The sequence below is a fragment of the Suncus etruscus genome, chromosome 12, assembly GCF_024139225.1.
Source record: "Suncus etruscus isolate mSunEtr1 chromosome 12, mSunEtr1.pri.cur, whole genome shotgun sequence".
In the NCBI taxonomy this organism is placed as follows: Eukaryota; Metazoa; Chordata; class Mammalia; order Eulipotyphla; family Soricidae; genus Suncus; species Suncus etruscus.
This window is the reverse complement of record NC_064859.1, coordinates 39,967,870-39,982,432: the sequence shown is the minus strand read 5'-3', so window position 1 is coordinate 39,982,432 and position 14,563 is coordinate 39,967,870. Positions and strand designations below refer to the sequence as shown.

The window sequence follows — 14,563 nt, the reverse complement described above, 5'->3', positions numbered from 1 at the left end:
TACAAATAGGGAAATGAAGATTAGAAGAGAATTGAAGACTGTGACTATGGTGCTAGTCTACAGGTTTTGTGCAAGATTCTATAACTTAGATTATGTGGATCATGTGTATTTATGAGGTATTTGCATCATTTTATGTGGATTTCCACTTCTTGTTCCAATGTCCTGAATACATATGTTAAGAAAGTTTAATCAAGTAATAGTGGAGATAGATCATCTTAGGACAGACAATCATAATCAAATATGCAAAAAAGGGAAAGTCAAAAAAAGGGAAAGTCAAAAGACATCCAAATTCTGGCTCTTATGTGGAGCATTTGTGGAACATATAATATATATATATATGTATGTGTGTACATATATATTTAATTTCAGAGATGGATTTCTAGTAATCTTGGTTGAGCTATCCTCTGGTTGGTTTTCTCTGCCTAACTTGCTTCACTGATATTCTCTCTAGCAATGGGAAAATTCGTAGCTTTCATCATCATTAACCCCCAATATTGTAATGCCATTTCACTGACTAAAGGATTTAAAAAAAGGGGGGGTGTTATTTTGAGAGAAAGAGTGGGAGGGAGAGAATTCAATTAAATTTTTCTTTTTATATATATATTTTTTTATTTAAACACTTTAATTATATACATAATTGTGTTGTTTGGGTTTCAGTCATGTAAAGAACACCACCCATCACCAGTGCAACATTCCCATCACCAATGTCCCAAGTCTCCCTGCTTTCCACCCAACCCCCGCCTGTACTCTAGACAGGCTTTCTATTTCCTTCATATATTCTCATTATTAGGACAGTTCAAAATGTAATTATTTCTCTAACTAAACTCATCCCTGTTTCTGGTGAGCTTCATGAGGTGAGCTGTAACTTCCAGCCCTTCTCACTTTTGTGTCTGAAAATTATTATTGCAAGAATGTCTTTCATTTTTCTTAAAAACCATAGATGAGTGAGACCATTCTGCATTTTTCTCTCTCTCTCTGACTTATTTCACTCAGCATAATAGATTCTGTGTACATCCATGTATAGGAAAATTTCATGACTTTATCTCTCCTGACAGCTGATAATATTCCATTGTGTATATGTACCATTGTTTCTTTAGCCATTTGTCTGTTGAAGGTTATCTTGGTTGTTTCCAGAGTCTTGCTATGGTAAATAGTGCTGCAATGAATATAGGTGTAAGGAAGGGATTTTTGTATTGTATTTTTGTGATCCTAGGGTATATTCCTAGGAGTGGTATAGCTGGGTCATATGGGAGCTCAATTTCCAATTTTTTGGAGGAATCTCCATATCGCTTTCCATAAAGATTGAACTAGACGGCATTCCCACCAGCAGTGGATAAGAGTTTCTTTCTCTCCACATCCCCGTCAACACTGTTTGTTCTCATTCTTTGTGATCTGTGCCAATCTCTGTGGTGTGAGGTGGTACCTCATAGTTGTTTTGATTTGCATCTCCCTGATGATTAGTGATGTGGAACATTTTTTCATGTGTCTTTTGGCCATTTGTATTTCTTCTTTGTCAAAGTGTCTGTCCATTTCTTCTCCCCATTTTTTGATGGGATTAGATGTTTTTTCTTGTAAAGTTCTGTCAGTGCCTTGTATATTTTGGAGATTAGCCCCTTATCTGATAGATATTGGGTGAATTGTTTCTCCCACTCAGTGGGTGGCTCTTGTATCCTGGGCGCTATTTCCTTTGAGGATCAGAAGCTTCTCAGCTTAATATATTCCCATCTGTTAATCTCTGCTTTCACTTGTTTGGAGAGTGTAGTTTCTTCCTTGAAGATGCCTGTAGTCTCAACATCCTGGAGTGTTTTGCCTATGTGTTGTTCTATATATCTTATGGTTTCAGGTCTGATATCAAGGTCTTTAATCTATTTGGATTTTACCTTCATACATGATGTTAGCTGGGTGTCTAAGTTCAGTTTTTTGCAAGTGGCTAGCCAGTTATGCCAAACCTCTTGTGGAAGAGGCTTTCTTTGCTTCATTTAGGATTTCTTGCTCCTTTATCAAAAATTAGGTGATTGTATGTCTGGGGAATATTCTCAGAGTATTCAATCCTATTCCACTGATCTGAGGTCCTGTCTTTATTCCAGTACCATGATGTTTTGATAACTATTGCTTTGTAGTAAAGTTTAAAGTTGGGGAAAATAATTCCTCCCATATTCTTTTTCCCAATGATTGCTTTAGCTATTCTAGGGTGTTTATTGTTCCAAATAAATTTCAAAACTGCCTGATCCACTTCTTTGAAGAATGTCATGGGTATCTTTAGAGGAATCGCATTAAATCTGTACAATGCTTTGGGGAGTATTGCCATTTTAATGATGTTAATCCTGCCAATCCATGAGCAGGGTATGTGCTTCCATTTTCACATGTCCTCTCTTATTTCTTGGAGCAGAGTTTAATAGTTTTCTTTGTATAGGTCCTTCACATTTTTAGTCAAGTTGATTCCAAGATATTTGAGTTTGTGTGGCACTATTGTGAATGGGGTTATTTTCTTAATGTTCATTTCTTCCTTATTACTATTGGTGTATAGGAAGGCCATTGATTTTTGTGTGTTAATTTTGTAGCCTGCCACCTTGCTATATGAGTCTATTATTTATAGAAACTTTTTGGTAGAGTCTTTAGGGTTTTCTAAGTAGTGTATCATGTCATCTGCAAACAACGAGAGCTTGACTTCTTCCTTTCCTATCTGGATTCCCTTGATATCTTTTTCTTGCCTAATCGCTATAGCAAGTACTTCCAGTGCTATGTTGAATAGGAGTGGTGAGAGAGGACAGCCTTGTCTTGTGCCAGAATTTAGAGGGAAAGCTTTTAGTTTTTCTCCATTGAGGATGATATTTGCCACTGGCTTGTCGTAGATGGCCTTAACTATATTGAGAAAGGCTCCTTCCATTCCCATCTTGCTGAGAGTTTTGATCAAGAATGGGTGTTGGACCTTATCAAATGCATTCTCTGCATCTATTGATATGATCATGAGATTTTTTTTGATGTTTTGTATTATGTTGATATATTTATGTATGTTAAACCATCCTTGCATTCCTGGGATGAAACCTACTTGGTCATAGTGGGTGATCTTCTTCATGAGGTATTGAATCATATTTGCTAGGATTTTATTGAGGATCTTTGCATCTGTGTTCATCAGGGATATTGGTCTGTAATTTTATTTTTTTGTAGCATCTCTGTCTGGTTTAGGTATCAAGGTGATGTTGGCTTCATAAAAGCTATTTGGAAGTGTTCCTCTTTCTTCGATTTCATGAAAGAGTCTTGCCAGGATTGGTAATAGTTCCTTTTGAAAGGTTTGAAAGAAATCATTAGTGAATCCATCTGGGCCTGGGCTTTTGTTTTTGGGCAGACATTTGATTACTGTCTTAATTTTCTCAGTAGTGATGGGGTTGTTTAGATATGCTACATCCTCTTCATTCAATCGTGGAAGTTTATAAGAGTCTAAGTATTTATCCATTTCTTCCAGGTTCTCATTTTTAGTGGCATAGAGTTTCTCAAAGTAGTTTCTGATTACCCTTTGAATCTCTGCCATATCAGTAGTGATCTCTCCTTTTTCATTCCTGATATGAGTTATCAAGTTTCTCTCTCTCTCTTTCTTTGTTAGTTTTGCCAGTGGTCTATCAATCTTTTTTGTTTTTTCAAAGAACCAACTTCTGCTTTCGTTGATCTTTAGGATTGTTTTTTGGGTTTCCACTTCATTGATTTCTGCTCTCAGCTTTATTTCCTTCTGTCTCCCTGTTTGGTTCCTTTTGTTGAGCATTTTCTAATTCTATGAGTTGCGTCATTAAGCTATTCATGTATGTCCCTTCTTCTTTCTTGATGTGTGCTTGCAAAGCTATAAATTTTCCTCTCAGTACTGCTTTTGCTGTGTCCCATAAGTTCTGATAGTTTGTGTCTCTATTGTCATTTGTTTCCAGGAAGGTTTTATTTCCTCCTTGATTTCATCTCGGACCCACTGGTTATTCAGTATTAGGCTGTTTAACTTCCAGGTATTAAAGTTTTTCTTCTGTGTCCCTTCGTAGTTCACATATAATTTCAGGGCCTTGTGGTCAGCAAAGGTAGCCTGCAAAATTTCTATCCTCTTGATATTATGGAGGTATGTTTTATGTGCTAATATATAGTCTATCCTGGAGAATGTCCCATGTACATTTGAGAAGAATGTGTATCCAGGTTTCTGGGGGTGGAGTGTCCTATATATATCTACCAGGCCTCTTTCTTCTATTTCTCTTTTCAAGTCTAGTACATTCTTGTTGAGTTCGGTCTGGTTGACCTATCAAGTGTTGACAATGCTGTGTTGATGTCCCCCACAATTATTGTGTTGTTATTGATACTATTTTTTAAATTTGTCAACAATCGTATTAAATATTTTGCTGGCCCCTCATTCGGTGCATATATGTTTAGGAGATTGATTTCTTCCTGCTGTACAAATCCCTTGATTAATACAAAATGTCTATCTTTGTCCCTTATAACTTTCCTGAGTATAAAGTTTGCATCATCTGATATTAGTATGGTCACTCCAGCTTTTTTATGGGTGTTGTTTGCTTGGATGATTTTCCTCCAGCCTTTTTTTGTGTGTGTCTATGCTTGTTCTGACTATTCAGGTGCGTTTCTTGTAGGCAGCAGAAGGTTGGGTTGAGCTTTTTGATCCATTTAGCCACTCTGTGTCTCTTACCTGGTGCATTTAGTCCATTGACATTGAGAGAAAGAATTGTCCTGGGATTTAATGCTATCTTTATATCAAAGTTTGGTGTGTCTGTTTGTCAGTCTTGTCTTAAAGTAGGTCTTTCAGTTTTTCTTTTAAGACTGGTTTTGAGTCTGTAAAGTTTCTGAGCTGTTGTTTGTCTGTGAAACCATGTATTGTTCCTTCAAACCTGAAAGTGAGTTTTGCTGGTTGCAGTATTCTAGGTGAAGCATTTATTTCATTGAGTTTTTTCACTATGTCCCACCACTGCCTTCTGGCCTTGAGTGTTTCTTGTGACAGGTCTGCAGTAAATCTCAAGGATGTTCCCTTGAATATAATTTTTTTTTATCTTGCTGCATTCAGAATTTTGTCTCTAACTATGGGATTCGTCATTGTGACTAAGATGTGTCTTGGGGTGTTTTTTCTGGGGTCTCTTTTAGTTGGTACTCTTCAGGCATGCAGGATTTGATCGCATGTATTCTTTAGCTCTGGTAGTTTCTCTTTAATGATGTTCTTGACAGTTGATTCTTTCTGGAGATTTTCTGGGTCTCTGGGACTCCAATTATTCTTAAGTTGTTTCTGTTGAGCTTATCATAGACTTCTATTTTCATCTGTTCCCATTCTTTGAGTAATTTTTCTATTGTTTGATCATTTTCTTTAAGGCTTTTTTCCAATTTCTTCTGCTGTATGGAGTTGTTATTCATCTCATCTTCCAGTGTACTAATTCTATCCTCAGCTGCTGTTAATCCGTGGGAAAGCTCATCCATGTTTTTCTTCAATTCATCTACTGAGTTTTTCAGACCTGTTATTTGACCTGAAATTTCAGTTTGGAGTTTCCTCATTTCTATCTTCATATTCTCTTGGTTCTTATTAGTGTTCTCTTCTATACTTTCTTTGAGTTCTTTGAACATCTTCTATATTTCTACTCTGAACTCCTTATCTGAGAGACTGACTAGTCGGTTTGCCATGTTCTGGTCATCTGAGTTTCCATCTTCATTCTCTATGCCTGGCACTGGCCTGCTTTGTTTCCCCATTGTCACACTTGTATTATGGGTTTTTCTATGTGTTGTGGTTGTATTTATTGGCTAAATGATGTGCTCGGCCGCGTAGCGAAGCAGAGCGGCCACACTCCTCTGGCTCCTCCAATTAAATTTTTCTTAAGCAAAAATGTGTAGTTAAATATTCTCTAAAATGGGAAGTCAATCAATCAATCAATCAATAAACTGCTTTTCAAAAATAAAAAAAGCCAGGGCCAGAGAGTTAGCACAGCTGTAGGGCAATTGCCTTGCATGTAGCCGACCCTGGAGAGACCCAGTTCAATTACTGGCATCCCATATGGGGCCCTGAGCTTGCCAGGAATGATTTCTGAGCATAGAGCCAAGAGTAACCTTTAAGTACCACTGGGTGTGGCCCAAAAAAACAATCAATCAATAAATAAACTGTTTTTTAAAAATAATGAGGGGTTGGCAGAGCAATAGCACAGCAGTAAAGCATTTGCCTTGCACATGGCCAACACAGGATAGACCCCAGTTTGAATCCCCGCATTTCATATGGTCCCTGAGCCTGCCAGGAGTGACTTCTGAGTGCAGAGCCAGGAGTAACTCCTGAGCGCCGCTGGGTGTGACCTAAAACACACACACATACACACACACACACACACACACACAAATGGGAGGTCAACTTTCTGGGAATTGCCCTTTTTTCTGCTTCTTACCAGGCTATAATTTAAATGACTAGCTTCTGCAAGTTTTGGTTGCCTCTTCTGCAACATGATAATTGGTATCTTTACCAGAGGCAAGGGGCAAAGGAAAATACCCCTTGAGGACTCTGAGTTTCTGAGTTTATTTTTTGTGTTAGGCATCCTGTGCAATGCTATTAATAGTAATGTTTTGGGCAACCAATGTTGCTACATCATTGTATCAGCTCTAGACCCAGGATTTTGAACAAGTTTACATATTCCTTTTGGTTTTGTGTATTATAATACTTTTCTTCAGATATTTTTGGGATGTATTTTTTTGGGGGGGGAACACTCCCGGCAGTGCTCTGAAATTGCTGCTGGCTTGGGGGACTATATGGGATGCCAGGGATCGAACCCATATCTGTCCTGGGTCAGCGTGTGCCAGGCAAACGCCTTACCATTGTGCTACCACTCCAGTCCCTTAACATTTCATTTTTAATGCAATCTCAATACCTTTCAACAAGTTAAGACATTTACTTCCCTTTGAAATGCTATATCTGGATCTGGTGTTCTATTGGGTCGAGGATAGGTACATGATACTGATTCACCTTTTTTTTTTATCTGAACAATGAAGCCAGGAAGTGACATTGGGAGTGAGCCAGGAGGGTCTCAGAAATGTAATCTGGAGCATGAAAGAAAATCACTGGTGAGAATGTGTGCTTCTAGAAGGAGCAGGGGTAGATGTCTGCTTCTCTTGCTATGAAGTTCATTTGAGAAGTCAGAGGGAGTTAATAGACAATTCTATTGAAGTGTCAGAAGATGAGGTAATTAATGGCCGATACACCACTTCCTGTCACATCAGTGCATGAACCTGATAGAGAAGTCCCAGATTAGCACATCATCCTCTGTGGTTTTTTTGGGTTTATTTTGTTTGTTTGTTTTGTTTTGTTTTTGGGTCACACCCAGCAGCACTCAGGGGTTACTCCTGACTCTATGCTCAGAAATCACTCCTGGCAGGCTCAGAGGACCATATGGGATGCCAGGACCTGAACCACCAACCTTCTGCATACAAGGCAAATGCTTTACCTCCATGCTATCTCTCCAGCCCCCATCCTCTGTGTTTTAATACTCATACTGCTTGTATCCAGAAGAAGCACAAAACATTACTTGAGAAACTTGATTAAAATATGGAAAGCCCCCAAGTAATGACTGCAGTCTTGGCTGCATCTTTTTCATGTCATTTTTCCTCTATGTAGTTAACAGTAAACCACAAAATCAGAAATGGAGATGCATTAGCATTGTGTGCAAACTGCATAGCACTTTCCAAATCCCAAAAGTACAATCTTGCCTTTAATTTTAGCTATAATTCCTTAATTTTTAGACTGTAAATAGTGCTTTAAAGTGCCTAGCTAACATTAGATAAATAAACAGTAATTTTAAGATTACCAGAAAAAGAAAGGAAGGAAGGAAGGAAGGAAGGAAGGAAGGAAGGAAGGAAGGAAGGAAGGAAGGAAGGGAGGGAGGGAGGGAGGGAGGGAGGGAGGGAGGGAGGGAGGGAGGGAGGGAGGGAGGAAGGAAGGAAGGAAGGAACTCAATTTCTCAGACATGTATTTTTGTTTCTTGCAAGGGTCCACACCCCATGATGTTCAGGGGTTATTCGTGGCTCTGCACTCAAAATAGCTCTTGGCAGACTCAAGGGGACCATATGAGATGCCGGGAATTGAACCTGGGTTCGTGGTTACTCCTGGCTCTATGCTCAGAAATCTCTCCTGGCAGGCGCAGGAGACCATATGGGATGCCGGGATCTGAACCACCAACCTTCTGCATGCAAGGCAAACACCTTACCTCCATGCCATCTCTCTGGTCCTGAACTGATCCTTTTTTAAAAATAACAAATTATTCTTTTTTTTCAAGAGTTCACTTAATAATCAATTCCAATATCACTCTAGCACAGAGGTTTTCAACTGGGAAAATAAGATGTCTGCCACAGGGACATTAGTATTGTCTCAGGAAAGCAACCAATGTCCCCTGGGTGGAGTTCAGGCCTACTATACAAAAGACAGCCCCTGAAGACAGAATTATCCTGACCCAAAGCCAGGATGAATAACCCTAATTTGTTTAACGTCATGGCTTAAAATATGATAATGACCTTGGTAAAACAAATCAATGAAAGTCTTATTGTTGTCAGATTTCCACAATTCCAGACTATTCATTTATCTAGATAAATATATCTGCCTACTTAACAAATGTGTTGTTTTTTCTAAGACCATGAACTATAAAAATGCAGCTTAGAAATTGTTTCACTTCAACACATAACACATGTGCCCTACATTGCAACAGTCATTTGCACAACCTCAAGCTTGTTCTTTCCAATAAAACAAAGATCTCCGGGTAATACAAAAGCATATTTATTTTATTATCCTCTTTTTAAGATTGAGAAGATGGAATGGGACACATGGACCTGTGTCCTGGGACCTACTTGTGAGGGAATCTGGCCAACTCCTAGTGATGTGACCGACGTAAATGCTGCCTGTCTCACCAAGGACTGTTCCCTCTTAGCAACCGGAGATGATTTTGGTTTTGTTAAGCTTTTTTCATACCCTGTCAAGGTAATACTGCTTTTATATATATATTTTATATTTATATATATATATTTTATATATATATATGCTTTTATATATATTTTTCTCAGTATCATTAATATCCCAATGCCTATTTGAATCTATGGCATAATTTTTTATCTTTTGTATGTTCACTATTGATAATTTTAAAACACTGAATTCATTTATTTATGGCATAGTTGTTTATGTGCTGTTTCAAAACCTGCATGATGTGATGTTTAATAACTTGAATCGTTGATAGGCCTTCCATGGTCATCAAAAATTTAGCATTCACAGACTACGAAAAGTTTTCTTTATAAATAGTTGTAATTGCCTTTGTAAATTGTCCTAGTATACTTCCAGAGTTGAGAAATTTGCTGCCTCACAAAGTAGTCCAATTTAGTTTTAAATTTTGTTAAACATTGTTAAAATGTGTTGCTCCGGTTATGCTAAGATTTCTTTTAGTTAGCCTTTTAAATCAGTATTGAATAACTCTAGTTCTCTCAACACCTTTTTATATAGGAAGAATATATTTTGAGTCCCTAAAAGTCTCATTTTCTCAAACCAAAATATGTGCTTTCTTCAGTCATTTCCCTCTGGACATGATTTCTTTCTGTTCTCTTCATCTATTCACACCATTGATTTAGTTCTACTAAGGTGTTATTTAAAACTGAATTCATTGCTTCAGATGGAATCTGACCAACTCAGTGTTCAATGAAACCCTTACTGTCTTGTTTTGTATCAAATCAAATCTGAAAACAATCTCTTTGCCATGCTGCAGAACTAAATCTTAGATTATATTCCCGAAAATGTAAGGTTTTCCCCATCCTGTACTTACACAGATAATCTAATCTAAACTCTGGAGTATTGAGATCTACTACTACTATCACATTTCCTTCCATATGTTTCTCCAGGTTTGTGAACAAATGCCTTACATATTTTTCTGGCTCTACATTTGGTGTATAAATATTGACCAGAGTTAGTACTTCTTGGTCCAGTGTTCCCCTGATCAGCAAGTAGTGACCCTCTTTGTTTTTGATCACTTTCTTGAGGTTGAATGCAATTTGGTCTGATAAAAGAATGGCTGTCCCAGCTTTCTTTTTTCCATTGGCTTGAATAATTGATTTCCATCCTTTTATTCTAAGCCTGTGTCTATCCTGTACTTGTAGGTGTGTTTTTTGCAGACATCAGAAATCCGGTTTTTGTTTTCTAATCCAACTCTTTACTCTGTGTCATTTAATGGGAGAGTTTAGTCCATTGACATTTTAGGAGATTATTGACAGAGAGTGCTGTTATGCAGTTGTATTATATAGGGTGGTTGTTACAATCGGGGGGTTTGAACTGTGTAATTCATCTCTGAGTAGATCATTTAGAATTATTTTGTTTGCACAAATAATGTGAGTTCTTTTTTGTCTGAGAATGTTTTTAGTCCTCTCCCATATAAATGAGAGTTTTTCCAGGTAGTGGACTCTAGCTTGGAAGTTTCTTTTATTCAGTCATTTAAATATGTCATTCCACTGTCTTCTTGCTTGAATTATTTTAAATCAGAGATCTGGTTTGATTCTTATGTTCCTTCCTTTGTACTTGAGGTATTTTTTCTCCCTTATTGCTTTAAGGAGTTCATCTTTCTCTTTGTTTTTTGCCATTTGGATTGCTATATGCCTTGGTGTTGGTTTATTAGGGTCTGTTTTATTAGAGACTCTTTTCACCTCCTGGATTTGCACTAGAGCCTCTTTCCAGAGGATGGGAAAGTTTTCTGCTATTATTTCCCTGATCACTTGTTCTTCCCCTTTTTCTATTTCCTCCTCTTCTGGTATTCCTACAATCTGTAGATTATTTTTTGTCTTTGTTCATTAAATAACTAACTTTTTCTTCCAGTATTTTATCTTTTATTTCTTATTGGTTTCTTTGCCATTTTGGTTTGTAGTTTTTCTTCAAGATCTTCTATGTGATTCTCCAATTGTATAATTCTGCTATTATGGCTTGCTAAGATGTTTTTTGTTTTCTTTTTCTTTATTTTCTTTAATTTTATTTGTATGGATTCTCTCACGTTCTGTAAAAGTTCTTCTTTGAGTTGGTTGATTTGTTCATCTATGAATTTCTTGAACTTGCTGGCTAGTGATTCTTTGATTTCTTTGGCCATGGCTTGCATGACCACTTTTAGGTCCTCATCTATTGGGCCCATGTGTTTTGACAGACTTGGAAACTTGCTAGAATTTCTCTCCATATCCCCCGTTGTTAGCATCTTTCTTAGTTTACCCATATTTCTTTGTATTTGGTGTTTTGGCTTGGAATGTACTGCCTTCAGATTTTAGCCCTCCTTTGTCACCTGTGGGTTGGGGGTAGGTCCCTTCTCTGGAGTGCAGCTCTAGGTGACTGTGGTGGCTGTGTGTGGCTGAGGTTTGGCCCCTCCCTCAAGTCTTCTCCCTCACTTTACCTGCCCATCCACAGCACGGTTTCCCCTCTCCCTTCACCTGTTAGAAGGTGTGGCGGAGGTCCGGACCTGTGTCAATTTCCCCCTCCCCTTTACCTGTCAGACAGCAGGATGGTTCACCTCCGACTTGCTAGAGCGCTGTCGGTTGGGACTGGCCAATTTCCCCCTTCCTTTCTACCTGTCAGACAGCATGGCTCACCTCCAAGCATGCCTGTCCCAGTCCTCGTAATGGCGGAGCAGCTGCTGGAGCACTGCTGGCTGGTCCCTAATCTAAACTCTGAATACAGAACTTTATATATGTGCCAAGTAAGATTGATATTTTAAATCAAACTGTATTGTCATAAACTTCAGCATCTTTTAAATAATTTTCTGAGGTATTTATTTTTTATCCAATATCATGAAAAGGAAAATGGGAATAGATTAGCACAACCAACTACCATCACCAGAAGCACCTACTCAAATTGAAATTCTATTTATTAATGCAGACCTGTAGTTACTTTTCCTTAAATAGCAATAGGCCTTTAAATCTATGGACTATACCTTTATTTTAGCTCAAATGTCTGCCTCCAGTTCAACCCATCATTCAAGACATGGAAATATCTAAGAGCAATATGATCGTATATATGATATACATAATCTCTAATAAACCAACCAATAAAATAAAAAATGATTAATTCACAGTAAATTCTTGGTCCTGCTTTGTAATAATTACTTCCTTTCTTATTGCTTATTGACCTTCTTATTTATTTATAATATCTTTATTTAAGCACCATGATTATAAACATGTTTGTAGTTGGGTTTCAATTATTTAAAAAAAATGCCCACTTTCATCAGTGCAATTTTCCCACCACCAATGCCCCCCATGTCCCTCCTCCACCACCTTCTACCTGTGTTCAAGACAGGCATTCTATTTCTCTCATTCACTACCATTGTCATTATAGCTGTTAGTGTAGTTATTATTCTAACTGCACTCACCACTCTTTGTAGTTAACTTCATATTGTGGGCTGGTCCTTCTAGCCTCATCTCTTTTGTCTCTGGGTATTATTACAATACTGTCTTTTATTTTTTTTAAATCCCACAGATGAGTGAGACTATTCTGTGTCTATCTTTCTTCCTCTGCCTTGTTTCACTCAGCATAATAGTTTTCATGTCTATTAATGTATAGGAAAATTTTATGACTTTATTTTTCCTAGTGACTGCATAGTATTCCATTGTGTATATGTACCACAGTTTCTTTAGCCACTCATCTGTTGTCAGTCATCTAATTTTTTCCAGATTCTGGCTACTGTAAATAGCACTGTGATGAATATAGGTGTGCAGAAGGCATTTTTGTATTGTGTTTTTGTGTTCCTAGGATATGTCCCTAGGAGTGGTATAGCGGGATCATATGGGAGCTCAATTTTCAGTTTTTTGAGGAATCTCCATATTGTTTTTCAGAAAGAATAGAGAAGATAGCATTCCAACCAGCAATGACTGAGAGTTCTTTTCTCCCCACATCCCCACCAGCACTGATTGTTCTTTCTCTTTGTGACATGTGCCAGTCTCTGTGGTGTGAGATGGTACCTCATTGTTGTTTTTATTTGCATCTCCCTGATGTGATGTGGAACGTTTTTATGTGCCTTTTGTCTGTTCATTTTCTTCTCCCCATTTATTGATGAGGTTAGATTTTTTTCTTATTAAGTTCTGTCAATACCTTGTATACCTTAGATATTAGTCCCTTATTTGATGGAAATTGAGTGAATAGTTTGTCCATTTGTATTTCTTCTTTGAGGAAATATCTGTTCATTTTCTTCTCCCCATTTATTGATGAGGTTAGAATTTTTTCTTATTAAGTTCTGTCAATACTTTGTATACCTTAGATATTAGTCCCTTATTTGATGGAAATTGAGTGAATAGTTTCTCCCATTCTGTGGGTAGCCTTTATACTGTAGTCACTATTTCCTTTGAGGTGCAGAAGCTTCTCAGTGTCCCATTTGTTAATCTCTGTTTCCACTTGAAGATGCCTTTAGTCTCAATGTCATGGACTGTTTTACATATGTGTTCTTCAATATATCTTATGGTTCCATGCTTGATATCAAGGTCTTTAATCCTTTTGGATTTGACCTTTGTGCATGGTGTTAGATGGAGGTCCAAGTCTACTTTTTTGCATGTGGTTGACCAGCTGTCCCAACAACACTTGTTGAAGAAGCTTTCCTTGCTCCATTTTGCATTTCTTGCCTCTTTATCAAAGATCAATTGGTTGTATATCTGAGGGACATTCTCTGAATACTCAAGTTTGTTCCATTGATCTGAGGGTCTGTCTTTATTTTAATACCATGCTGTTTTAGTGACTATTGCTTTGTAGTACAATTTATAGTTGGAGAAAGTGATGCTTCCCATCTTCTTTTACCTAACAGTTGCTTTAGCTATTTGTGGGTGTTTATTGTTTCAAATAAATTTTAGGAGTGTTTGATCCATTTCTTTGAAGAATGTCATAGGTATCCTTAGGGAAATAGCATTAAAACTGTACAATGCTTTGGAAGTATTGCATTTTAAGGATGTTGATCCTCCCAATCCATGAACAGGATATGTGTCTACATTTTCTTGTGTACTTTTTTTATTTCTTTAAGCAGTGTTTTGTAGTTTTCTGCATATTGTGCTGTGGATCATTGACTAGGGGATGTGTGTGTCCACAGAGCAATGTGGAGCACTGCTTATTGACCTTCTGTATAATAATTCACTTTTGAATTTTCCAGGAATTGCATCAACTCATGAATCAATATTTGCCAGAGTCTGCCTGTTTTCCCTTTTAAAAACAGGAACCTTCTGTGCTTAATGTTAGCACTCAAATATACTAACGCTTCTGGGGCTACATTTTAAGGCACTTGTATTCAAAGAAATAACCTCTGCTTTTTTCTTTCTGGTTTGAAAAGCAATCTCTTTGATAGAGAAGAGGCATATCTGTTTCCCTTTCATATTAACATCAAACCTAAAATGTATTCTTGACCTCTTTCTCCTCTAACCCTGCATATATACTATTATTATTATTATATTATTATTATTTTTTATTTCTTGTAGGTTTTTTTTTACCACAGCATTTCTATACTCATATAAAGTTATCCAGGTCAAACTTTTGTATTCATCCTAGGTTTCTTGATCCTCCTTCTGCCATTTGTTCATTTAAAATCCCTAA

At 37.4% G+C, this 14,563-nt stretch overlaps 1 protein-coding gene across 1 annotated transcript in view; it reads left to right on the top strand.

Moving 5' to 3' along the window:
* The window catches only part of EML6 (EMAP like 6), a 358,600-nt gene that overhangs the window by 288,761 nt on the left and 55,276 nt on the right, over positions 1 to 14,563 (top strand). Inside the window, exon 25 of the mRNA XM_049784798.1 lies at positions 8,789 to 8,965. Coding sequence (XP_049640755.1) covers positions 8,789 to 8,965 — 177 coding nt within the window. The remainder of the gene's footprint in view (positions 1 to 8,788; positions 8,966 to 14,563) is intronic.